Source organism: Podarcis gaigeae (assembly GCF_964106915.1).
Source record: "Podarcis gaigeae genome assembly, chromosome: 5".
NCBI lineage: Eukaryota > Metazoa > Chordata > Lepidosauria > Squamata > Lacertidae > Podarcis > Podarcis gaigeae.
In genome coordinates, this window is record NC_139681.1 from 43,308,153 (window position 1) to 43,334,989 (window position 26,837).

At 40.4% G+C, this 26,837-nt stretch overlaps 1 protein-coding gene and 1 long non-coding RNA gene across 6 annotated transcripts in view; one reads left to right on the plus strand and one right to left on the minus strand.

The window, feature by feature from the left end:
* The window catches only part of LOC310845686 (uncharacterized protein), a 95,329-nt gene that overhangs the window by 23,946 nt on the left and 44,546 nt on the right, over positions 1–26,837 (plus strand). For 2 of the 5 annotated variants that reach the window (XR_014564895.1, XR_014564896.1), the window contains exon 3: positions 26,105–26,267. The exons of 1 other annotated variant lie outside the window; for it this stretch is intronic. Coding sequence is in view for 1 of the 4 variants with exons in the window: in XM_083741124.1 (XP_083597250.1) it covers positions 26,105–26,267; positions 26,406–26,454 (212 nt within the window). In the remaining 3 variants the exon portion in view is untranslated. Of the gene's footprint in view, positions 1–18,944; positions 19,067–26,104; positions 26,268–26,405; positions 26,455–26,837 lie in introns of those variants that run through there. 2 more of the 5 variants (XM_083741124.1, XR_014564898.1) reach the window with 2 other exon arrangements.
* Positions 87–20,356, minus strand: LOC310845697. The gene is made up of 3 exons (XR_014564913.1): positions 20,265–20,356; positions 17,608–17,710; positions 87–1,087 (listed from the first exon to the last, which is right to left on the minus strand). It is a non-coding gene; the product is annotated as an uncharacterized lncRNA (long non-coding RNA).

Below are 26,837 nucleotides of genomic sequence, written 5' to 3' on the forward strand. Positions count from 1 at the left end.
TATTATTATTATTATTATTGGCAATATTATCATATCGACAACTAAGACGATGGTCTAAGTGTTACAAATATCTCCCGGCTCCCCTTGTAGAATCTAGTGACCACACAAGCAGACATGACATAGTCCTTTCTATTCACATGGTGAGTTCTACTGGACAATCTTATTGTAGGAAGTGAGGATTGCCATGGAGAATTCATAGCAACTGTAGCACTGAGAGAGCTGCCTGCCATTTTAGTATCTCAACTCAGGCACAAAAAGTTTTAAAAAGTGAAACATGAGTTGATCCTGAGTCAGAAAAGATTGATGATGATTTTTTTGGGTGTTGGTCTCTAGTCCTTTGCCCTATTACATAACCATCTCATATGCCTAGGACCTATCAGCACTAAATCCTTGTGGGGGTGGGATTGTTCCTTTAGTTTTCCTAGTTTATATCAAGATCAGGAAGCTGAACTATGACTGTGGCTCCTGTATCATACTCAATTGAGCCAACTCCAGCCTGATTTGCCTTACTTTCACCACTGACCTCATGAAAATGGATGTGTTTAAGTAACTGTTCCTTCTTTGTCCTCTGTGCAGCATATCATGTCCTGAGCCTAGTTTAGGAACTGCACAGGGCAATCAAATACTTCCTGTTTGTGGCCATTAGGATATCAGAGATGTAACCATGTACAGTGGTACCTCTAGTTATGAACTTAATTCATTCCAGTTCTTAACCTGAAACTGTTCTTAACTAGAGGCGTGTTTTCGCTAATGGGGCCTTTTGCTGCCGCTGCACCGCCAGCACACAATTTCCATTCTCATCCTGGGGCAAAGTTCTCAACTCGAGGTAATTATTCCAATTTAACAGAGTTTGTAACCTGAGGCGTTTGTAACTCGAGGTACCACTGTACTTACTATATTTCTGCAAAATTCATAGAACATAGGTCTTAGATACTGCAGCCACAAAAAAAGTTTTGATCGGTGAAAGATGTAGCAGAATGTATTTTGAAATCTTTGGGGCACTCCTGGGCTGTGGCTCCACTCCTCCAGCTGTATCCAACTGGTGTCCTTGCACAAACCGAAGGTTTTTTGATCCAGCCAAAGACATCTGTTAACAAAGAAAGAGAGAAGCAATTATTGTCAATTCACACAAACACCATAACATCCAGCACCCCATGAAAATTGGTTCTGGGAGGTCCCCCAACTAGGGATGGGAGATAAATTTCATCCCGTTTGCATTTAATGTTTACACTTCCCAAAACAATACATGACCTGAAACACACCCATTCTTCAAAATCTGCACTTCTCCAAATTTAGCAATGCAGTTCTCCAGCCAAGAAATTTCTACAAAAGTGTATATACTGGGTCAAAGTGTGCATAAATAGCATACAAAAATGCATTATATGTGTATATTAGGCAAAATTGCATACAGATATATATAATGAGAATTTCTCTCTAAAATCTTGATCAATTTTCATGAGGACTTTTTGATATAAAAAAAAATCCAACTGAATTTAAGATTGGAAAAATGAGAAATGGAGAGAAAATGGAACTGACTGATTCTCCCATCACTACCCCCAACCTTCCTCTCTCGTCAGTTGCCTTCACCGGATCAATAGCACTAGGAGGACCAATTGCATGAGTTAGTTGTGCCGTCAGTATAAGAGGGTTCTGCAAGGCAAGAAGTGTTTCATATTGAATTGTATTACATATAGTAGAAGCTTGCAATAAAATAATTGCCTAGTTAGTTTAAATCAAACTCTGCCTTGGCCCTTGCTGCTGTCTCAGAGTTGATGTATCATTGTATGTATGTTCGTGTATTTCTGAAAATGATATGGACCTGTTACTCTGGTCTCACTGTACCCTAGTTTCCAGAATTCTTTCCCTTCCTGCCAATACTTCACATCCATGGCAATAAATAAGGCTTTGCCACTTTCCCATTTTTTTCCAGCTCACTCCATTCTTTACCACTATCAGCACAGTTTCTCAAATCCCTCTTTCTCAATCCCCCTCTTATTCTCTCATGACACTTTCAGCTAGCCTCTTGAACTGTTTCCCAGCCATAATAAATATATTCCCCATTCCATTTCTTGCCCAACTTGATTTTCACAGTTTTCTGCCTTCTATGTCCAGTGTGAGTGTAGAGCCAGTGTGGTGTAGTGGTTAAGAGCGGTAGTCTCGTAATCCTGGGGAACCAGGTTCGCGTCTCCGCTCCTCCACATGCAGCTGCTGGGTGACCTTGGGCCAGTCACACTTCCTTGAAGTCTCTCAGCCCCACTCACCTCACAGAGTGTTTGTTGTGGGGGAGGAAGGGAAAGGAGAATGTTAGCCGCTTTGAGACTCCTTAAAGGGAGTGAAAGGCGGGATATCAAATCCAAACTCTTCTTCTTCTTCTTATGTCATTTTCTTCAGCTCTCCTCTTCTTCCATTTTTTTCCTTCTCTTAGGTTCCCGTTTTTACATTTGCTACTTTTCCTGTCTGTTCTTTCAGCGACCAGCAACCTTATCTATAGATTCTGTAGTGATAGTTTCTCTATCTTCTGGTTTAAATCGCTAACCCCAACCTCCCCAATAGCTCCTCCTGTCCCTACAATTTATGTAAAGTTTTAATCTCAGACAAACTGGTCTCTCTGTTCCCTTGCAGAAAAATACTGGCCTTGTTGATTCTTTAAGCAGTTGAGATGTTTGTGCACATTCTACGAGATCACATCAGTTCGGGCAATTGCTTCTGAAAACTTCCAAGCCCTTTAACTGAATGCAATGTGACTAGATCTGTTTATCTTCCTAGGAAGAACCAGTATCTATCTGCATTGTTTTGACATGTAATTATTATTTCATTAAAGATTTGCAGAAATGGCTATAACGCCCTCCCCCTAAAATCCCAGAATTTAATCCGAGTCCTCAGTGTACACACAGGGATTATGCTATGCACACATACTTCTGACACAAATAAAGATTGTCTAATGCACTTGAACTTTAGCAACAGGCTTTGCACATGCAACAATGATGTATTCAGTGATGAAGTGAATAAGAAAGCCCACCTACGTTTGCACTCAATCTCATGTGCACAATGTAGCTCTGGAGCACTTTGGGTTGGGATGCATGTATTCAAATACCACCATGCAGTTGTTGATGGAAAGAGAGCAGAATGAAGGGGAAAGTTTGCTTTTGCACCTTCACTCTCCAGGCAGAAGACAGGGGTAGGGGCCATTCATTCACATGTTGAGCATATAGGACAACAGCAGTCTGAATCAGCATTTCACATAGCTATGCCACACACTAATTAAGTACAGATGTAATCTGAAGCAGCACTGATACCTGACTTAACCTGTGACTGTAGGCAGACACTGGTTTGCCTACTTAGATGCCAAATAGCAATTGTTCTTTTGTCAATTTTTTTTTTTTGGGGGGGGTTGTTACTATGTTTTAATGATTGGGGTAACTGGAAGCAATTTTTTTAAACTATTAATTAAATTAGTTGTTTAAATATGTTTTTTCCTATTTTTCTTCTGCAACACATGATATCATACCAGTGTGGTATAGTGGTTACAGTGGTGGCCTAGCACCTGGGAGATTAGGGTTCTAATTGCCCCTTTGCCATGAAACTCACTAGGTGGCCTTGGGCCAATCATTACCTCTTAGCATAAGCTACCTTACAGAGTTGTTGTGAGGATGAATTGGGGCAGGGAAAAGCCACACAAACCACCTTAGAGTAAAGGTGAGATATAGATGCAATGAAACAAACAAGAAAGATAGACAGGCAGCTGGACAGACAGAACTGCTGTTCACATCATGCCAAACCAGGGTTTCTTGTTATATGTGAATTACCCTGAAAATAAACTCAGAGTGAGGAATATGCATGTGTGAGTTTCTAAAAAGTACTTGGTTGAGGAGGGGGTCAGAAGGAATAGCTTGTCGAGATTTCTTTTTAGAGTTCTGCTTATATTTTTAACAATTATTTTTAACATAATGATATTTAATATGAAAAATGAGTCCCGACTGATTTCTCTCTCTCATTTAAGAAAACAGTATGTTTCGGATTAAAGCATATGTCTCAAAATGGGGTATGTTTTCCTTACAGAAACTGCATAGCAGTGTGTGTGTGTGTGTGTGTGTGTGTGTGTGTGTAACTTATCTACTTTAATGTTTAATTTCCTTTCAAATATTCTAGCACTGTGAAAGTAAGTATCAGGAGACACAATAGCGTTTTTAAGGGAGCATTGCGGCCAGCTTATAGGAAGAGGGTTTTTTTATCAGGGAGGAGGGGATTAAAAAGGGGGGAAATTTTCCACATCTGCCTTTCAGTACACATCACTGTGCACTGCTGATATGCATACAGTACAACTATTGATGCACACCAGTCTAACCCTGCCCCATCTGAGGCAGCAAGAGTAGAATCATCCCCCTTTGTCTTGGTGCTTACATATCTTTGTATATTCTGCATATGCATGAAATAAATGCCTCTCAGAAGGTATCTGGTGTGTTCAGTACTGATCATATTTGGGAGCCTCCCTGTACATTCACAAAAGGACCTTATGTGCACTTGTTAAAGATGCAAGCTAAGCTCTGAATGTCAAAAGTATGCACTCCATGTTTGAAATGGCGTGCATTGTGAGTTAAATATATATCCCTGTTAACCATATTTCTTTGGCTATCTATATTCTAGAAAAGATAGTTCCCACTAGCATATATATATATATATATATATATATATATATATATGAATATAAAAAATAAGGGGGGGAAGTGGACTGAGAGCTGTCGGAAGGGTTTTTTTTAATAAAAAAAATATACTGACAGTTGGGTATTGACTGGCTTTTTAACACACACTCCTCTAATTCTAATTCTTAATTAGAATGCCATAGCTAATTAATAAGTTTTTTCCAATTATAAATTAACTTAGGATCAGAACTCTGGCTTTGCATGTAATTTCCTATAATCGCTAAAGCTACTGCAAAAACATGTCTCCTACCAACCGTAACTTTTTTTTATTTAACACAGACAGACAAGTTCTCACTGGGTTTAAATTTTGCAGCAAATTATCTCTGTTGGGATTTATGGAAGAATTTTCTTTTCTTTTCTTTTTTAATCGCAAATGTTTTCTTCTCGCGCCACCCCCACCCCCCTTTCCTCAACCTTTTCCAATCTTAAACAAAATAGGCTACTGAATGGACATTTCCTTTTTGAGATTTTTTTTTTAAAAGAAAAGAATTCATCTTAATGTTTTAATGTTATTACAGAGAAGGAAGAAAGAGAGCAGGTGATAATTCGTCCCCCCCCCCCTTCATAACCGTTATCACCTTTTCATGGTTTCTTCAAAAATGATTTGGGAGGTGCCCTCATGGTGTTCATTTATAGAATCTTAACTGGAGAGACACTTATCTCTTTAGTAATGAACCAGTATAATTAAAGGTGGGAATGTGGAAGAGTTCAGGCTCTGGCAACATGTCACATAGTTGGCTGCTGCAATTCCTCCGTGGTTTATCAAAGACTACTCCTTTAATATGGAGATTACACTTATGTACTTGTCTGAACTTGAAAGGCATTTGCCTAATTTACTTATTAATGAGATGTAAATCTATTTGTACGGCACGTCACAAGTTTCCTGAAATCGCTGCTACTTAACTGGCGATAAACCCTATGATTTAAACGAAAAATAATACATTTAGCTTCCACATTCATTCTGTTAAAAATTGATATAGTCTATGTTAAATTTATTAATATTGCTTGCTGTCATTCAGTTTGCAGCTCTTACTGAAATATGACTTGACAGCAGCCGCATTAAAGATGTATGCCATTGTATTCAACAAAGATTAATGAAGCCCGGTAAAAATAGCTGTAAAAGAGAAAGTGATCCGAATGTAAAATCAGTGAATTAAATGAGGCCTTGCATACCATTTGTTAATATGCATGAGGAGGGAGGCAGCGAATGAAAATGTCTCCCTGCAAAGTTCATTTGGGAATGTTTCAATATTGTCTGAATACCACCAAACTACTGAACAGCAGCTTAATAGAGACCCATGTTCCACTAAGGTCTGTCCAGGTGCCCTATGAAACAGAGGCAAACACACACACACCAGATTTGCTTCCAAACAGAATTGGAGATATGCAATCTAAATAACATGATCCGTACCAAAGGAAATCCATCTAATACACTTACGAGCATAGATGTGTCTTCTCTGCCTCCCAGACTTCTCAGGCTGTCTATAAGTGTTGGCTTTCAGTAATAAAGCTACTAGTGATATGGAGCTTTAATGTTATATATGCCTCTTTTATGGAAGAATTGTATGAAGTAATACTTACAGGGATTAGATGCCAAGGATTTATAAAAGGTTAATATGTCTGTCTGTCTTGGCTGTCATACCTTTTCATACACTGAGATCTATGAAGTGATTTTTCTTTTTCTTTTGCAGTTCCTTACGATATTCTGCCGCACCCCCCTCCCCAGATGCTGATTTATTTCAACATGGTTCATTATCAAATGCTGCTGAATTTATAACCTAACAGGTTAAGAGTTCCAAATAAATTAGCAAGAACATAAAATACTATACAGTAATCACAGGGTAAACATAGCATATTTATCAATCAAGATGCAGGGTGTTTGTACAGGGCTTGAGCTACCACTGGCAGTCTTGCTTAAAGATTTGAATATTTTCTGCAAGGTCAAAGGTGCCTCACAATAGGCCATGTTGAAAGTCCCCCTCCTTTTCTTTTTCTTTAGGGATTATTTTTAATTTGGCTAGGTAGATCTTCGGCAGCAAAGTCATAATGCACCAGAAAAGATTGTCAGCTTGGAGGCAATTTGGAGGTATAATATGCACACATGCAGTATGAAACCTTGTAGAAAAGCTCTGCCTAAAGCATAAATTGTCCCAAAAGGATGAAAACCAGTGTTTAAATTCAGAACAATTTAGATGGATTTTTGTTCTGAGTCTCAGCTTATGTCACCACCAGATCTTAGCACTGGAATTCATAGCCCATGTTTCGTGTTTGCCATATTGAAAATTATTATTATTTCACACTATGCACTAATGCACAATGCTCAGGTGTTGGAGCATTGTGTATTGTTACTCGCTCCCAAGGGACTCAACAGTTCTGGGATTGTTGACACAATCTATAAATAAAAAAAATCTTTGGATTAGGGTGGGATGGTCTGTCCCAGTTATTGGCAATCTAAATTATTGTGTATATCTGAGATTAAATAAATTTAAGGCTAGTTGCCCACGCAAGGAAGTGTTGACTCTTCTGCGTTAGTGGAAATTGTGACGTTCACTCAGGACAAACAGAGTCATATTCGCACATAGGTTTATTTGGGGTGTGGGGGATGTAATTGAGTGATGCACAATTTATTTCACCATACCCAACATAGCATGACTTCTGTACATCAAAGTGCATTTAAAAACAAACTATTTTCATTGCACTGAAGTTAATGGGAAAGAGAGTCCAACCCTAAGGGACTGTTTGAGATGCAGGGTTGCAAAACGAGGTTTGTTTTGCCAGAGCACCAGCACCAGAAATGGTTTCTTCTGATGACTGGCTCACTTGTACATAGAGGCTGCCTAGTGCTGCGGCAGGGGTGTGTTTATATAACTTTAGACGTTCCGAGGCACCGCACAAGGTTGTGACTGTTCCCAGTAGTAAATGGTGGGCTAAGCCACTGCTGCACAGCTAACCTCTAGTCATTTGGGTCACTGCTGCTTAGCAGGAGGTAGAGGGGTAGAGAGGTGAGCTGATGCGTCTTCCCTTTCCTACTCTTGAGCAAAACTAGAGTTATGCTGACCACAGCAAGTAGAAGAGGGAGTATAAGAGAAGTGGAAGAACCTTAGCAGTCTCGTTTGCAGAGGAACATTTGAAGCCCTGTGCCCAACACCCTCCAAAGCAACTTTTGATACAGGTGTGCCACACAGGAGCAGCTCAATAGCTTCTGGGATGCTGAGATAGATTCACTTTTCCTCTTCAGCACCCAGGAAATTGTAGTTCGAATTCTTAGTACAAACACCTCAAATAATTGGTCTGTACCTACTTTTGCAATGACACTAGTGGTTTGTGAGTTGATTTGTATTGCTGGAGCTAGGAGGGCTAGATTTCAACCTGTTCTGTACTCAACCATTACACAGCCTAGCTTGTGTGGGCTTTCAAGGGATCAGCAACACAGAACTTTAGGGGTTGAACCCAAAAAACAGTTTGAGAATACTGAGTGCACTACCTACCATTATATTGCTGAAAAGCCATCAGTCCAAATTCAAATATGTAATTGGAAAGTGAGCAATTTATTGCTGCTTTGGGGAGAAATAACCAGTGCCACTGGTGCTGTTGCTCCTACTTCCCATTCTCTTTTGAGTCTAATGCATCTTACTGCTTGTGGAGTGCATGAGAGGCTTTAGTATACAACATACTAAATGTGTAAAATACTAATAGTTCCCCTTGAACTCGCCACCTTGTTAATCAGTACTCTTTCAGCATTGACACCTTCTGTTACTTTAATTCTTTAACATTTTGGTCCCTTATGCTCAATGCAATGCATCTTTCCTGAGAACTGGCTGGTTTCCAGTTGTCAAGTTGCTTTTCTCTAGCTTTCTAAGATGTCCATCTGGGCAATCAGAGGTAGGGAGGCAGGCTAATTTCTTAGTAACATACTGCCAGATAGCATTTGGAAGGAACAAGATAGCAGAGAAAAATAGAACGCTGGCAAGAACCAGAGCTGTCAAATTGCCTGTAAAAGAGCAGACAGGGTTGGCATAATTTTATCCACATTTTAAGATCAGAAGCATTTTGAGGCATTAATTGAGGAAAACAGATTCTGACAAGAAAACAATGAAGAACTAAGTCAACATGGTCTCCTTTGTTGGAATGCATAGATTTTGTTTTTTTAAAAGAAGAAGAAGCGGAAGCACTTTTTAAATTCCCAGCAAGTAGAAATATGAGTTTATGCCCCTTGCTAGGGCTGGATTGATTATTGTGCTTAGCATACTATACAATAAGAACAAAATTAGTGACTCCACTACACTGCTCAGTTGTAAGAAACTATAACACTGGTGTATTGACCACCATAAGGATCACAATGACAAGATACTGCCATCTTAGCTCTTTGTGTAAGAATATGTATATGAGACTGCCTCTAGTATTGCTTTGAATTCCCTCTGAGAAAACTGTTCCTGGTTCTTCTGGCACTTGGAAATTGATTTCCTCTAGAATTTTGAAGTCAACAACACATTTGGCAGATCCAGTAATATGCAGAGGGATTCCCTGTGCATCCATATTTCGTGCATGTGTAGAATTTAAGAAACTGAAGCAAATGGTCATGCATGAGCATTTGATTGAACTTTCATAGCACTCTGAAGTACATACTGTTGGGGATGTTTAGCATGACTATTTCACCAGTTTTGATTCAGAAATTTATATACTGCTTAATGTTGAGAATTTCTAACCAATGAAGTCTATGGCACAATTACTTTGTATTGCACAGGACAGTGTGCTGCCAAATATGTTAAAACTCTAAAATACTGTGAGAACACCAGTGATACAGCATGAGAATTTCAGACATTTCCTTGATGGTTATGTGACAGGTTCAGCCAAAACACTAAGGATTTTAGCAGAGGGCCTTCTCAGTAGTTGTGTCCGCCCTGTGGAATGCCCTCCCTTCAGATATCAAAGAAATAAACAACTATCTGGCATTTAGAAGTCATCTGAAGGCAGCCCTGTTTAGGGAAGTTTTTAATGACTAATGTTTTAATGTATTTTTAATCTTTTGTTGGAAGCCGCCCAGAGTGGCTGGGGAAACCCAGCCAGATGGGCGGGGTAGAAATAATAATAATAATAATAATAATAATAATAATAATAATAATAGTCAGAATGTTCAAAGTAATATTTTGTATTTTCCTAGAATCACAGTACTCAGCCATTATTTCCATTACTGCCTAATTTCAGGAACAGCAGTGTTACTAATTGTCTCTGCATGCTTGTTTCAAGCTGGTAGAGGAGAAACACAGTTTATGGCACGAAGACGGATGCTGCAAGGCAGAAGGTCAAAGTCATGATTTGTTGTGCTCCTCATATTATCCTCTAATGCTATCGGCATAAGTTACCTGAATTTGGAAAGATTATAGTTTTGAATCTGGGAAGTTCTTTCCATAAGCCCTACAACTCGTTTATTAGGTGAACCATGACTCATTAATAAAATGGTGAAAAACTTCAAAAACAAAAATTAACAGGATAATAGAAGAGGTGGTAAAAGATATATAAGTTGCTGTGCATACCATTGTGAGGACAATTTCGCTCCACTTCTGTCAATGGTAGCTTTTTCATTGCTATGACGATGAGGGTTATTGCAACTTAAGGTTCCTTTGAGGGTTCCATCCCTTTTTAAGTTTTCTCTAAGCCAGCAATCCCTTGTGTTAAACAGTAGTAGAGGCTAACAAAAGGACGAGAAGGGGGAACAGTCATCATTGTATCAAGGTGAAATATGTGGCACTGATGCAGGAAGGGGAAAAATTGAGCATCAAATTACTATGGCAATGACTGAGAAATGAAATAGCTATAGAAAGAGAGTCAGTGGGACTGCAAATTGGCACATGAGTTCTCAGTACTGACTTTACTGGTAGAAAGCCAAATTCAGAGTGCCCTCCATCATCCCCCTGTAGCATTTTATAGTCACTAATGACATTTTATTGCTCAAGGAGTCATTCAGCCATATATAGGTGGGAATTTTCCTTGACTTATTTTACTGTATCTCTGGTCTGATCTGGTGTGGAGTCAGTCTTTTAGCTCCTGAAACTTCTGTAGAAGGTGTTATGAGCTGTAAAGGAAGTGAAGTGGCCAGAGGCTTTGATTTCTTATGGTTAAATAATAATAATACATGGCACTTTGCTTCTTCAGAGCTTGTGCTTTTTATAGCCTAGTGTTTACCTAAGAAATCATGAACAATCAGTTTAAGAGACTGCAAAACATGCCAACTGAACAAATTTTCCTATTCTTGATGGTACAGTGGCCACAACCTTTGGGCCATTATTAGAAGCAATAATACCAAGGTTGAAGGAACAAGTGAACATGCTGCTTTGAAATCTGGCACAGGTTGCCTCCAATGTATGGTTTTCTAATATTTTAACTTGGAATAATCCCTTTTTGTCACTCTAAGAAAGCTTGCATTTTAGATTGCTGTACATTTTTTTTAAAAAAAAATGACATTAAGCAACCAGGAAATGAAAATTTGGTGGTCTGATTATCCAATTACACAATCTGTAGAATTGTGCTTTGTATAGTTAATGTATTCCAGCTGCAAATATCAAGGGTTTTTGTTGTTGTTTTTTTGTTTTAGGATTTAATTTCTTTATAACTTGGGGATAAATGAGATGGTGGTAAAGGGATAGCTGGAGCACACAGGGATGATTTGCCTAAAAAGAAGTTATGGGGAGTTAGGAAACTAGAAGCCATTGGGAAGAACAGGAGGCACAGAAGCCAAGGGTGGTTTTCACATTTAGAAAATCATACAGCCCAATTCCCTGAGGAATTTGAAATACACAGTTGCCTGGTTCACACATAATGCTAGGTCACAGTTTGTTTATCTTAACTATTGTTAGTTTGAATGAGTGAACCAAGCCCTGAAGAATGTGATTTTTTTTGGGGGGGGAGAGGCATAAATCACAACGTGAAGTCATGGTTTATTGTTGATTTATGAATTATGGCTTGTTTTAGTAATGGCTCAGCATTATGTCTGAACCCAACAGTCTTGCTTAACCCATGGTTTGTTTGGCCATTTCACCACTTACATTCATTTTAAGCTACAGAAGCACAAGGGTACAGAAGCAATTGGAGAAGAAATCAAGCTTTGGAGAAACAAGCCTTGTCTATGAGACAACTCATTGTTTGTTACACAAAATATTGCTTAGTGTTATGTGCAGGTACAGCTGCTATGATATAGCTGGTGCATTCCAACTCCATGTGCAGAAACTGAGTACCATGTATGAATCAACTGCACTGGATGTTCAAATGTACAAATAGGCCATATGGCTAAAAAGAGATGGGATTCTGTTTCCAAACCATGCAAAAGAGGTGGATGCCTAGAAAAAGTATTGAAGCCAAGGGTTGTGATGTTCCCTTTTGGGCTATTGTGTTGCACACTGATAAGCCAAAAGTCTTCCACCTCACCCTATGGTTCACTGTATTATGGCTCATCCCATGAATAGCCTGAGCCTTACCAGTCCTTGGCTAAAAGCTATTGCCACTATTACAGATGGGTCTTGAACTAGAAGAGAGAGAAAGGGAAAAGCTGGCAAAGAAAAATATACATCCCTCCCCTCTAGAGAGGTGAATGTTGCTTTAGGTATTGCCCTCCCTAATGGATTCAGAAGTCTCAAGTTACTTGCATGAAGGGAGCAAAGGAGAAAATGAAGACTGCAATGAGACTTATGACTGCTTTAATTTTGCCCCTACAGTATAAAATGGAACCATTTAAAAATTACTCTCTAAACCCTGCATAGGAGAGCAATAAAACTAGTTTTCACACTTTCCCCTCTAAGTGTTTTAGTCTGAATGCATGAGCCTCTGGCAAACACTGGAACATCACAGCATCGCATCATTTTTCATTTTGTTGTTACTGTGGTGGTAGTGATGGGGTGTGTTTTTTATATATATAATGTTTTGCTTCAGGAGGTTATCATTGCAGAATGCATCATCCAAGCAGACTTGTTGTTGTCTGTGCTAAACCATGAACGTGCAACCATAGTTACCTCTTCTGTTTATTCTGTTCCAGCAATTTCATTAATTGTAAACCTGTTCGCTGTTTGCTAGTGAGCTATCACTGTGTGTTGTTTACTAATAGCTTTAGCTCTGAGGATTTCTGGGTACACATGAAGGGTCTTCTGATAGAAATGATGTGTGTGTGGCGGGGGGGGGGGCAATCTTCCAGGGAGGAAAAAAAAAGCAATGCAATTTTTCAATATGTGGCACATTTACTATAAATAGTGGGAATCCGTCAACTCAACTAAGCATTTCATGGGAACCTCCATATCAAAGAAGACCATTTGGAAAACAGCCTTTGTCTTAAATGTGTCTGTAGACAGTGCATTTGTTGGTTTTTGAGTAAATCCAAGCCTATTTATAAGCTCATCTGTTACATGAAGGGGATATGGAAATAGCTCCCTGTTGCATGAAAATTATCTATACTCTACTAGAGACAATACACTTAGCCTACTGAAAGTAATAGAGTGAAGTCAGCTTCATAGTTTATTTTAATGGGCAAAGGCTCTGCACATCATAATATCAAATAAACTCCCTGGAAAACATCATCCTCGTATAATTGTATTATACAAGAGGAGTGTCACTTTTTCTTTGGAAGAGCACCATTACACTTTTATGATATACGTTAAGGGGAAACTAGATGGTACCATTGATTCCTGCAGTAGCATTTTTACATCAAAAGACCTATGTCTGCCGTCCAGGTCACTGATATCACAAATGAAGGGAATTTAATGGTCTAAGTTTGGTCTCCTGAGAACAACAGAATAGTTAGTACCACCATAAAGTCTGACAATGTAGCCCCTTTGGCAGGTTTTTGTTGATAATAGGCTTGAACTGCAATCTTTTTGCCTTGGTATAAGGGGATCTTTTACAGGAGGCTTGAGATGCATTAGGGGAATAAAGCAGGGGTAGGGAAAGCTGCTGAGTACACGGCTGCTTTTCACCTGCACCATACCTAGGGTAAGGTTAATGCAGTAGTATCCATGTGAAAACTGCCTCACCCTCGCATTAAAAGGAGCTTATCATTAGGGATTACTGAGCGGCTGCACCAGCTGCAAGTCTTTACTTAAAGACTTAAAGGTAAAGCTCTTTCCATTCCCTATCCAATGACATTTGCAGCTCACTATAATTTATTGAATATCTTCCAAAGAGCAAACACAGGATTTCTCCTGGCACTGTTTTAGTTGGGTTGTAAACGTTTGCCATTTACCAAGAAAGGGGAAGGGGGTGGAGGGACACATTAACACTTTTGCAAAACATGGTGTAATATTTTGAACCTACCTTTTGAACCTTAAGCTGATTCCTGTTTCTCTGAGTCCAGCCTGTACATTATTTAAAAGTCAAAGTCTTATAGTAGCTTTGCAATGAAAGTCCCGTGTCTCCCTCCCCAAAAAAGTGGCCATTGTTTTTTTCTTTGGCTGACACTCTATGATGGCAAAAGTATGAAAATTATAAACTTTATGCAGAAGAGACAGTTTTTTAACACCTACTGTATTTCATAGCCACATTCTCTATGTCTCAGAATCCTTGAAAAGAATCCAAAGAGAATTTAGTGAGGTTATCTTCATTTATTAAGGCTGCCAATTTATTGATGAAGATGATAAAAAAAAATAGTTAAAGAAGGCAAATTACATGCCTGGTGATGAAACATTTTCTTCGCCTTCCGGGTAACATGCATGCAAATTATATTAATAGGCTATAATTATGTAAACTTTATTATGTGTGTTAAAGATAACATTAAAATTATAAGACAAATGACACTTAATCACCAAAGGAGGATAATGACAAAAAAGTCAGCAAAATGAATGGGCATCATAAAGATTGTTGTGCTTCTTTGCACAATGACCCTTTATATTATAATAAAATAAAATAATAATAATGAATAATGTTCCACACACTATGTTTCACCTTCAAATCACTCTACAAACATTGTCTGATTATTATACAAGCGTTTGGGTTCAATCAGTCTGTGCAAATTTGTGCACTGTGCGTAAGACCTTTCCCCAGTCAAACATCCAGATTGCATTTCTTTCTTCTTCCTTTTCATACTGCATGATGCTAGATTTAACAAGTTAGCAAAAATGAATGATTGCAATATGAAATACAGATGACTGTGGTGAAATAGATGGTACCTTTCCCCCCAGAACAAAGTACTTTAAGGGGAAACTCGGAGGAAATGCCATCTGGGTTATTCTAATTACTAACTAACTTTATGATATTTGCTAAATATTTTAGAAGGGTTTTCTCAGTGGTTTATGGTTGTTAAATCAAGATAGCACCCTCATCAGTTACTGGTGATCTCTGATGTGAGTCCCAATGCCTCCACCAATTCAGCTGCAACACCACATGTTGCTGCTTCAGAAAAGCCAGAAAGCTCATAAAGAGGGTAGGGCAGCATATGAGAACACAGAGGGGAGAGGGGAGAATGACCACTAGCCAGGAGAGAGGGGAGAATGACCACTAGCCATGCACTTTAAGGCTCACATTGCATCTCTAAAGCTATTAAGAATGGGACAGCTTAGTGCTGGCACGGATTTACCATTGGTTATAAATAGGACCATTCTGCAACTATGCTGGGCCAGTCACTGAGTGCATGCTCAGATGGAAGACTCAGAACATCTTCATTGTAGACCTGACAAATGCAAGCCTTTCAAGACAATCCTTTCAGCTCTGCCTTGCTTGCTTTGCAATAGAGGAGCATGCAAAACAGCAACAAAAGGAAATTATTTCACAGGACTACTAGTCACAAGAAATTTAAGCATCTTGGTCACATCTGCATGCCCTAGATCCACTTGTATGGATGGATGCATACACCATAACGCTGCCACTAGCTAATTTACATCTGTTGCAATGGTTGCATCGATTAGCTCGTGTTAAAAGTCAGCACATTTTAGTGTGTGTGTGTGTGTGTGTAGATTCCATCTTCTAACATTATTTTTAACTACAAAAAATAAAAATAAAAATTGCAGTTAATCTCATGCAATGCTTAATCTCTAAAATGAGAGCTAGCAGATTTCAAACCTGCCTGGATTCTCAGCTCCTACCCTCGAAAGCCAGGGTAGTGTAGTGGTTAAGAGCGGTAGTCTCGTAATCTGGGGAACCGGGTTCGCGTCTCCGCTCCTCCACCTGCAGCTGCTGGGTGACCTTGGGCCAGTCACACTTCTCTGAAGTCTCTCAGCCCCACTCACCTCACAGAGTGTTTGTTGTGGGGGAGGAAGGGAAAGGAGAATGTTAGCCGCTTTGAGACTCCTTAAAATGAGTGAAAAGCGGGATATCAAATCCAAACTCTTCTTCTTCATCCAAACTCTTCAAAATTCTCACAGATGTGTGTAATCTGCTTTTTAAGGAACGGCACCCTGCAATTGCTTCAAGGCACTTTTTTCTGTTATCATTTCACATATTCCAGATTTCTTCCATGGCGCTAATATCTAATGAAGCCCTGGTCTTCTTGCATAGCATGCACTGGTCCCCACAGCCTGGTATGATGTCTCCTAGATGATAGCGACATTCGTGTGTGTCAGTGCTGCCTCTAGGTCCCAGCTCACAGAGGACCAACGCTAAGTTGTTGTAATGTACAAAAGTCTTTATTAAAGTCCAATTTCCATTTCAAAGCCACAGCGTGTAGCACTACGTCTTGGACTCTAGACCGGCGAAGTCCCGTCTGAGTCTCCTCCCCTTTGACACCAGTTTAAGATCCTAGCCCTGCTCCACCTTTTCCGCTGCTCTCTCCTCCTCTGGGTCCTCCTGCCCGCTGGGGCATTGCCCTTTCTGGACTCTTCCGACGCTGAGTCGCTTAGCTCCTCCCCCTCCCTCCGGCGGGCTTTAGGACCCGGTTCCCAATCCTCATTCTCTGCTGTCCCGCGCTCCTGTACATTTGAACTTGCCTCTCGCGTCAACCCAGTGACCTTTCTCCTAACCGTTACACTACTTCTGTCACTGCTTCCCTCTTCCGGGATACTGCCCGGATCTGACCTCCCCTCCGTTGTCCGACTCTCCGATGGAGGCGTGGTCAGCTCTGCCTCGTCTTCTCTCCCTGGTGGGGAATGCACTGGCCCCGATACTTGGGACTCTTCCCCCCCCCCCACTATGCTCTGGTGGGGAAGCTGGTCCTGATCTCCAACTGCTGCTCTGGGAGTCCCCGCTGGCCCCTTGCTTTTGGAGTGTCCCCCTTGGGACCCCCCTTGCCCTGGCCACCGGCGCCCCCTTCTGTGAATCTTCCGATTCGCTGGAGAGGCTCATGGAATCCCTCGGACCACTGTCACCTCCTACGCTCCCCTCGGATTCCTCCCCCTCGCTCTCCATCTCCTCTCTTCCCTGTGCCTCTGCTCCTGAACCCCTGACAGTGTGGTTTTTGTAAAATGGACATCATGCACATCACTACAGCCACTGTCTCAACCCCCTTGCCCCAAAGGGGGATACTACTACAGAATGCAGCATCCTCACACTAGAGCATTCTCTCAACCTTGGGTTGGCATGGCATGGGTTCAAGGCACAGGACGAGTGAGCCTGAGATTCTGGAGAACAGGAGGGAGCAGAAAAGCTGAGATGTAGGGGGAGATGCGGATGTAGGTCCCAGGCCTCAGAAGGCTAAGTTGGCCAAAGACTCCCACCAGGGACAGGCTGCTTTTTTGTTTGAGTTTATAACTTTATTCTAACAAGACTCCTACCCTAGGCCTCAGACAAGCTCTGAATAGAGCTTTCGGTCCATCCGTCCGTTCCCCCCCCCCAAACACCCATTATTACCAAATGTGCAGGCTATAAAACATTCAGCAATACTGGAATATGACATCATAGAACTATGGAGGGCTTTCCTTATTCGAACCCTTGATGCAAATGTGCTAGGCCATGGGAAGGAAAGAAGCATATTTTGAATATCTTGTTTAACATCACAAACCTGTATGGGAATCTTGCAGAGCAATGCTAAATATTTCTCATCCATCATTAGAACATTTGGCTTGAATGGTGGTGGTAGGGAATCTTGCTGACCTTAATCCCACCTGAATCATAGTTAATAATAGTACATGAAGGTCATTTTCCTGTCAGGCAGGTGTGAAATATTTTGGCTCTTTGCCATTCAGCAAGTCATCCAGCTTAAACTTATATGTTTAGACATGTTCATATTCTTTAATGGTACAACATTTAGTTGGGCAGGATGAAAGTGACAGAGCTGAATCTTCGCAAACAGAAAAGGTTACCTCTTTTCTTCTATCAGGCCCAAGACAGTGGAGCAGCAAATTGTGCCCCCCACCCCCAAAGCCAAGCATTCGGGGCAGCTGAGAAATTCCACAAAACAGCACTATTATTTATTGTCCATCATAATAATCACAATAATTTTGAAAATTAAAAATCTGGTGCCTTTTCATGATAGCCAAACCAGCCGTCTCCCTCTCCCTACTGGTAGGGCTGGCCCAGACAAGACCACTTCAGTTTGCAGCCCTGATGAACGCCTGACTAGCCTCCCTTGATCCCAGGATATTAATCATTATGAATGATTCCCAATGCAGAAAACCATATTGCTGTCTATTTCCCATATGCAAAACATAAATTGTTAATGGGTTTACTGTCCAAAACACTGCTCCAGCTCTATTATGTATGTATGCACTGAAGCTGTGAGAGTGATTTGCTAATCTGGAGGCTGTGGTAAATATTTCTTTGTGTCAGTCTTTCATCTGCATTCCTAAACTTCATAACAAAACTTCAAGGAGCGGGGGAGAAAGAAACTATTAGCTGCGAATTAGACATTCTCAGGGAAGCCTAGAATTATTTTTCAGGACAGAGGGCTCAATTTCTCAATCTCAGGTGTATGATTAAAATCAATTAAATCACTCTTCCAATGTCAGCGTCAAGATTCTCCTGACAAATGAAATTATGCGAGAAAAGTGTTCTCTTCACTCTTCAACCCTTTCTCAGTATCGCTCACATCCACAAATGAGATCAAAATTTTCAGCTCAGGGATTTCAGAGATATTTTCCATAAGAACATGAAAAATCCCAGGAACCCTATGTAAGTAGACTTTATAGTCTCTAGTGGCAAGATTTTGATGGCCTCTGTATGGTTGGATATATTCATGACTAACAAAAATGAAAAAATTACTGAGCAAAATTTAACCATTTGGCCACCACACTTGATTCTTCCCCCCACCCCCAATAAATTAAAGTTTCAAATGTAGCACTATGTACTGTGCTACAAGGGTACACGAGGTAACCTTTGCGTCTCTCTTTTTATTCACAGAGATGTCCCTGATGACATTCTCTTATTGAAAAACTGAATTTTATCAGTCTCCTTCAGTTGCTTCCCAGATATAAGGACAGAAAGCAGGCAGACTCAGCTACAAATGACCACATCATTTCCTGGGGCCCTGAAGGGTTAATAGTAATTTACAGTAGCATTCATCAAAATAAAACCATATATTGTGCACACTCTCTCTCTTTTTGTCTGTGCAGGAAATATAATTGTTAAAACGCAGATATATCTCATTTCCAGAAGTGCTTTCATGTGCCTGGACTATAATACTGGCAAATTATTTAGCTCTTAATTTGTTAAAGCATGGACTTAAGTTTAAATTTTACCCATGAGACTTGTTGTATATATTATTTGCTGATTTGCTTTCACTCTGTTTTCTTTAGAGACATAAACAAATGTTTTCTGCATTTCAGAAGTTTTCCTATTCCCTATACTTTTTCCTCCACATGCTTTGGGGCAGCAGCATTACACATACTATTTTGAAATATATTATTTTGGTTCTTTTGAAGGAAAACAGCCTGAATTCTACAACAGGAAAAAAAAGAACAACATTTGGGGGTGGGGAAATATGATCTGGGGGGCAGTGAGAGAGAGAGAGAGATGTAGCTCAGTGACAGAGCACATGTGTTGCATGCAGAATGTTCCCCGTTCAAGACCTGGCATTGCTAGATCAGGCTAGGAATGCATTCCAATGCTGGCACATAGCTGCTGAATAAGAGCCTTGTTTGCAGCTAGGAGAGTGAGGAAGCAACATACCCTGATACCTGGAATGTAGCCACATGCAGGGGTCAGTGTGGAAGCCAGACATGTTATCTCCTTATGAGGAAGTTCACAAGGATGTAGGAGAATTCAGGGGTGCAACTGACAGGGGAGGAGACATGGGGCTTTGGTACAGGAGTTGCCTACCTAGGCGCTGAATAGGATGCCTTGAACTGATGCAGTCACAAATTGAAGAGTACTAAAATGTTAAGGGAAAGGAAGAGGTATAATTGCAGCGGCAAATTTTTTTTTATGATTTAGGGTGAAATTGAAAAGGAGAACAAATTTAAAAATTAATTGATTAAAAGGGTTGCTGAATAATTGTAAAATAAGGATGCAAAAAGGGGAAGGTACGGGGAAGTCTGAGAAAAGAGGCTTATGAAAATGAGGTTACGAAAATATGATTTTATGTGTTTGTTTGTTTGTTTGTTTGTTTGTTGTTGTTGTTTTGTCTTTTAAAGATGGAAAATTTAATTAAAAATTTATTTTAAAAAAAGATAGATGTATAAAAAAAAGGGAAAAAAAGAATGAACTGATGCAGTCACCCACCTGAGAAACTGTCAAAGCTTCAGGTGTGGGTGAAGTATTTCTGGAAATGGTGGGGCACTTCAGTTTCGCTTGCCGAGTTGCTGCCCACCAGATGGGTCTTTCTGAGGTGGCTTTGTGATATCACAAAGGGTCTCTCCAAGCCTCATTACCATGTATGAGTCACACAAGATGTGTGGGAGGATTTGCAGGTATGGGGAGACTTTTTGAAGCATTTCCATGAGGTTTCATTCTGGAGGGACAGCCACAGGCTCCAGGCTGAACTCTAGGTTCCAGTGTCCCTGGCTCTTTGGTGTATTTTTTTCCAGAATAGTTGGTACACTGATCCGAATCTTGGCAAGCCAAAGGGTTAACTCATGATTGGACTCTTCTGGAATTTTCCCTTACTGCAGTTTAATATGGTTTTTGTCCGAGCAGCTTGCTAATACCACTGTCCATTTTTGGCATGACAACCAAGCCAGGTCCTTAATTCACTCACTTCTAAGAACACTTGGGCGATGGAGCTGGCCAGGGTTTTTCCTGCTGTCTCCACTTCTGGGTCCTTTTTCTTACACACCATGAGACAGGCCTTCCATGGGAGTAGAGGGAAGGTGAAATCCTGTTGTGTCGGTGGAAACATATGGGAACAATGGTGGACATTGTTCAAATACAATAATTATACAGTGGTACCTCGGGTTACATATGCTTCAGGTTACATATGCTTCAGGTTACAGACTCCGCTAATCCAGAAATAGTGCTTCAGGTTAAGAACTTTGCTTCAGGATGAGAACAGAAATCGTGCTCCGGCAGCCTGGCGGCAGCAGGAGACCCCATTAGCTAAAGTGGTCTTCAGGTTAAGAGCAGTTTCAGGTTAAGTACGGACCTCCGGAACAAATTAAGTACTTAACCCGAGGTACCACTGTATGTATTTTTGCAAGGCCAACCTGTTTTGGTTTTAAATTTTAAACATTACATTTTATTTTACTACTTTGAAATCATGTGAAGCTTTTCTGGCCCCAGCTCTACTTTCTACAATCCTGTCAAACCAGTTATATTGCCAACTCTGTTTTTCCAGATTAAAAGCACCCAAATACAAATTCTGGAAATATACTCAGCCCTGCTGAATACAATTAAGTCTAAGTGTATGCACTGCTGAGTACAAACAAAGAGGCGATACTGGGACTTATCAGGTATCCTGTGCTTTATTACTAATCCACGTGTGGGAAAGACTGAGCAACAGCAAGCACTTGAGTGTTTAATGGAGTTATTTAGGGTCCTAGATGCTCACTGCTCGTGATACCTCCAAAGCAGTGCGACACATGGCGACAATAAAGAAAAATGGGGGGAAATATGAAGAAGGCGTTTTTGCAGCCCCCGCCTGAGCCCAGCAATAAGGATGGTGAAGCAGAGTTCTGATAAGATCAATTACTTTTTAATTTTATTGCCTCTCTGGTCAAGTTTCTAGTGTCAAGATTCTCAAGCCCTAATCAGCATTCACGGTGTTTATAGCCCACAAGGAAGATCTCACCAGGCAAAGCTAATTCAAGGTGGGATTTACACAACTCTGCTTAGTTCACGTATCTTCTTTTATTATAGTATTATTATGGTATTGAGGAACCACAATGAAATTTTATTTCTTTGGAATTGACACACAATGATTGAAACTCCCAAGAGGCAAACCATGGAAGAAATCCACCAGAGGCAGTTATGCACTAGAAGTTATCTTCTTTCTCATGTGTTTCCTTTCCCCCTTTTATCCGCGCCCCCTCCCCTCCGCACATACAAAATCAACACCTCAAAGTGCTTTTTGGCTTTCATTTTGTTTATTCCAGCCATAAATATTTTATTACTTAAAAAGGGAAGCAGTGCTTGCTCCTAATTGTTTTTGATTAAATATGCTAATTACATTTTGGAATATTAATGACACATACGGTACTAAATGTTTTAATAATGCAATGAAATAAGCTGGCAAATATAACAACAAATTAACCTGAAACTGCTACATGATTTTCAGAATTTTATATTATACCAATACAAATAAAAGGGTAAAATAAATAGCCAATCCATTCTGGGCTGGACACCTAAAGTTTGGGTTTTTTAAAATAACATAAAATTACAATGTGTTGGGCATGCTGTATGCGAACTTCTTAGACCTGGTAGTAAGCTTTGTGTTTCTCTGAATATGTGATCCAAGGCTGTGTATTACTATTTTAATTTTGGATTGGCTGTAGGAAAGTATTTGGTTCAGGTGTGGGGGGAGAGTTCTGCCTTCTACCCAGCATCATTCTGAGAAGCCCATCTGTCCCCTCCAGCCTAGTCCCATTTCTCCAGCTACTATTATTACACTACCATCCCCAATGTTGTTCTACCATCTTGATTGCAACACATATTTGCTTATATTCAGCAAAATGGCTACCTTACCTAGGAAAATATTACAGCTTAGCAACAAAGTAGGTAGTGTTGCACTGCTAGAAGCTGCAGGAACCAGCAGTGAGTACTGGGTAGCATCTAGCATGGAAGATCTTTCTGGTGGGCTAGTTTGCAGACCCTCTGAGTGTCCCTATTTTCCAGGGATAGTCATGGATTTACAGAAGCCATCCCAGTTTCTTATTTGTTCCTGGAATGCCCCACCTTTGCCTAGGACATCCCTATTTTCAGCAGAGAAATGTTGGAGGGTATGAGTTTGTAGTCTTGCTGGGCAATGCTAGTTGAATGATAGTGAATCTAAAGGTCTCTGTACCTTCTTCACACTGTCCCTTCTCATAGTTCCCTTACATGAAAAGTTTTTAGACCTGAATATAAGCTTTAATGGAAAGAGGGGCTGATGGGAATTATAGTCCAAAAGCATCTAGAGGACACCAGGTTGGCAAAGGCTGTACTATAAAATATGGCACAGATATTAGAAGTTCTCTTCTGCCAAGATGTGCTACCCATATGTCCTAGAAACAATCTAGGACAAAAATGACAGGGATAGAAGGCTTGGTTTGAGAAATGTGTTTTTGTCTGTGTGGTAAAAGAGATTCATTTGCCAGTGAGAAGGATCAAGATTGTGTTTTGAAACCACTGGGAGGTTACCCACTGAGTTCAAGATGAATAGGATTTGATCCTTACCCCCAATCTAGGAGCTCAGAATAAACATTGGGTACCCATGTAAGCCAAAAATTAAAGCATTCTTCTTTTGTGGTAGAACAAAATTGGATATATCCTTTAAACCTAATGTGTGATTCCTTCATATTCCTGCTGCAAGGAGAGTGACTCTTAATTGGCATCAATTAAATCTAACTTTCTTCTCCTTCCTCTTTTAAACTTTTAGTTGACTTCCTTTGCAGTTTTGCTGCAAACCTACGCTTGTTTGCTTGCTTTTTTCATTGTAATTGTTTTGGATGGAAAACTTGTTTTCATTGCCTTAATATCTATGTGGGAGAATCTGTAATATAAACAAAAATCAAACATAGCTTTGAATGAACACATAGAAGATTACCAAGGCCTATCAGATCAACCTAAATTCAAAAGGACAAGGCAGTTTGTTCCAGCAAAGAACTAAAGCCAAGTTGAGAATGGAATGGAACTTAACAAAAACCATACACACACACACACACACACACACACACACACACACCTCTTTGATATAAAGGGGAGAGGAATCTCACCAAGGCCACATTCATACCAAACCTTTAAAGTGCTATGATACCACTTTAAGCAATCATGGCTTCTCCCCAAGAGTTCCGGGAACTGCTGTTTGTTAAAGGTGCTGAGAATTGGTGGGAGGCCCGTATTTCTCTCCCAGAGCCTCAGGGTTACCAGTGAAGAGAGACTTATTGTTAAACCACTCTGGATTGCAGGCAGGAGGCCTCAGTCTAAAATATTTGGGGGCAGGTGTGTCCCCCTCCCAGATCCCTTTTAGATCAGATCCCCTCAAGTCCAAAACAGATCTGGAAGCTCTCCTCACTGCCCCACCTTCCAAGGTGATGGTGCATAAAGGAGGGCCTGTGGCAGCCATAGGGCCTTATATTTCAGACCTGGATTCTGGCATAAACATACATAGCTGCATCCCAAACTTGAGCACTGAAACACAACAGTACCCTGTATAAATTTGTGGCTTTCGCTTTCTGGTGTCCCTAGACACTGTTGTAAGTATGCATTGGAGCATGGCAATCACAGCAAGGATGCAGGCTGCTGACGTCAGCAAGGGCAGCTGCCCACTCAGGAGTCAAGCAAGTAAATGGAGCTAGCTGTGGCACTTGCCACCCCACCAATCAGCATCTAACAGTAAGGATGGGAATTCCTCTACACCAGAGGTAGGCAACCTAAGGCCCATGGGCCAGAAGCGGCCCATGGAGATGGTTTAACTGGCCCATGAGCCACCCCTGAACCAAGTCCCCCTGAACCTAAAGCAGCACAGCACAGGACTCCCTTCCGTGACTCCGGAAATTGCTTCTGCGCATGCCCAGACACTGAAAATCGCTTATACACAGGTGCGATTTCCAGTGTCTGGGCATGCACAGAAGTGATTTCTGGCACTGTGGACATGCATAGATGCGATTTCCGACATCGCGCTGCACCAGTCCAGACCACGGAGGATCTCTGTGGGAGTGATCTGGCCCATGCCCGGTAAGCCTTACCTTTTGTTGCCATGCAGTAGCTGTCAGTCAGCTACCTCATCGCCCATGGCTAATGCTAGCATTAGGATTCCTTTTTTTTTGCTCTGTGATTCAATCAGTGTACATATGCAGAGTGCAACAGTACTGAAAAATACCCTTCAGACTGAAAAGTACAGCCAACTATAGGTGTGCAGCAGTCTCAGCCATGTCCATACATCAAAAACAGAAGTGTGGCACATTACTAACTTGCAGGTGCCAGTTCATAAACAAGAGCAGGCGACTTGGAAACTGAAAATCAAGATAGGCAAAAAAAGTGTGCATCCTTGCTAATAATAATTGCAGATTGGTGATGGTGGTGGTAGTAGTAGTAGTAGTAGTTATTTTGTTATTTATACCCCTCCCATCTGGTTTAACTCTTAGGTTGTGGGTCTACAGTAGTAACACACTATAAGGCAACCATTAACTCATTAAGACAAGCTTCAGCAACATTATCAGCTTCTATCCATCATCTCTAAAATTGAAATTATATTGATTTACCTCATAAGGTTATGAATATAAATATCTGCCAAATATGGCAAAGAACTTTGTACATTAGAAGTGTATATATTTTATGTAGCATATAGTATGGTCTGGCACATTTTTAAGTTCATTAGATATTTGATTTTAGAAGTGCCTTCTGCAAATGAATTCTAGGGTCTATTGGTTATGTGAAAAGTAATTTCATTTTTAATACACTATTTGCCATCTATTAATTCACTATTTTCTGCCTTTTAATTTAATTGAGCATCCATTAGCCTTACATTAAACCATTTCTACAAAATGAACTTAACAAAACTTTTAGAAAGACCTGCTCACTTTCTTATTAAACCCAATCATCTCCTTGTATGCCCACTCACAGGTTCTAACATTGTGAAAGGAATTCTGCTCATATAAACATGGTCTGCCTTTCCAAAATGGATCGCATAAAACCCATAGACAATAATTTATTAGAGTGATTTTCCTCTGGGCTTAATTGCTTATTGATTTTGGGATCTTGGATGGTCAAATACCACTATATAGTTAGCTCACCATTGCTATGCAGGTACAATAAAACCTTAGAGTTACAAATACCATGGGAAATGTTCATAAACATGAACATTCTGCTGCTTCTCTTGAAACCTCAGTGTGCCACTCACTTTTCCTTCCAAGCACACTGAACACAAACAGACATTTTCCTGTATTCCTATTAACTTCAATAAGCCTTCCCAATTTGGTGCCTTCCAGGTGTTTTGGACTACAGTTCCCATCAGCCCCAATCAGGATGGCCAGTGGTGAGGAATGCTGGGTCACATAGTACCAACAACAACTGGAGTGGACGAGACTGGGAATGGCTAGCTGAAAGACAATCCCCTCATTATTTGGTATCAGTCTCATTATATCCCAAAAGGTATGTGGTTGTTCTGTTTTCATAGTCTGTTTAATAATATGGAATGTAATCTAAGCAGACCAAATCAGCCTGATGAAATTCTAAAACCCAGTCCCCAAATATCTGTTTTTGTTACTCACATAGATAATTTTTTTTAAGGCCAGTGAACTTTTGCAGTATAAATAGTGGTAAGATCTGCTCTCAACAGGTCAGTGGTTCAACACAATTTGATCATAAGCACATGCAATAAGTTCTCACTGTAAAGCTAAGGAGGTAGGGGAAAAAACCTCTTCATAAAGGTATCAGGATATATATATATATATATATATATGTTTTCATATGATTTGCAGCCTTGAACATCTTAAACAGCAGCGTTGCTCACTGGTGAGGAGTAATGAAAGGATAGGAGAAACAGGTTTTCTCCTACTGCTCTTTTAGTGGCTTTTGATTCCCACCCGAGGGACTACCCACCTCTTGGGCTCCATCAATCCACTCTCTTTCTATGAACCCTCTGCCACCTCTCAAACCTGAGAGTGATGAATTAGTAGAGGCAGTGTCTTGCTGTGTACATGTCTGCCCAGGGATGAGTTG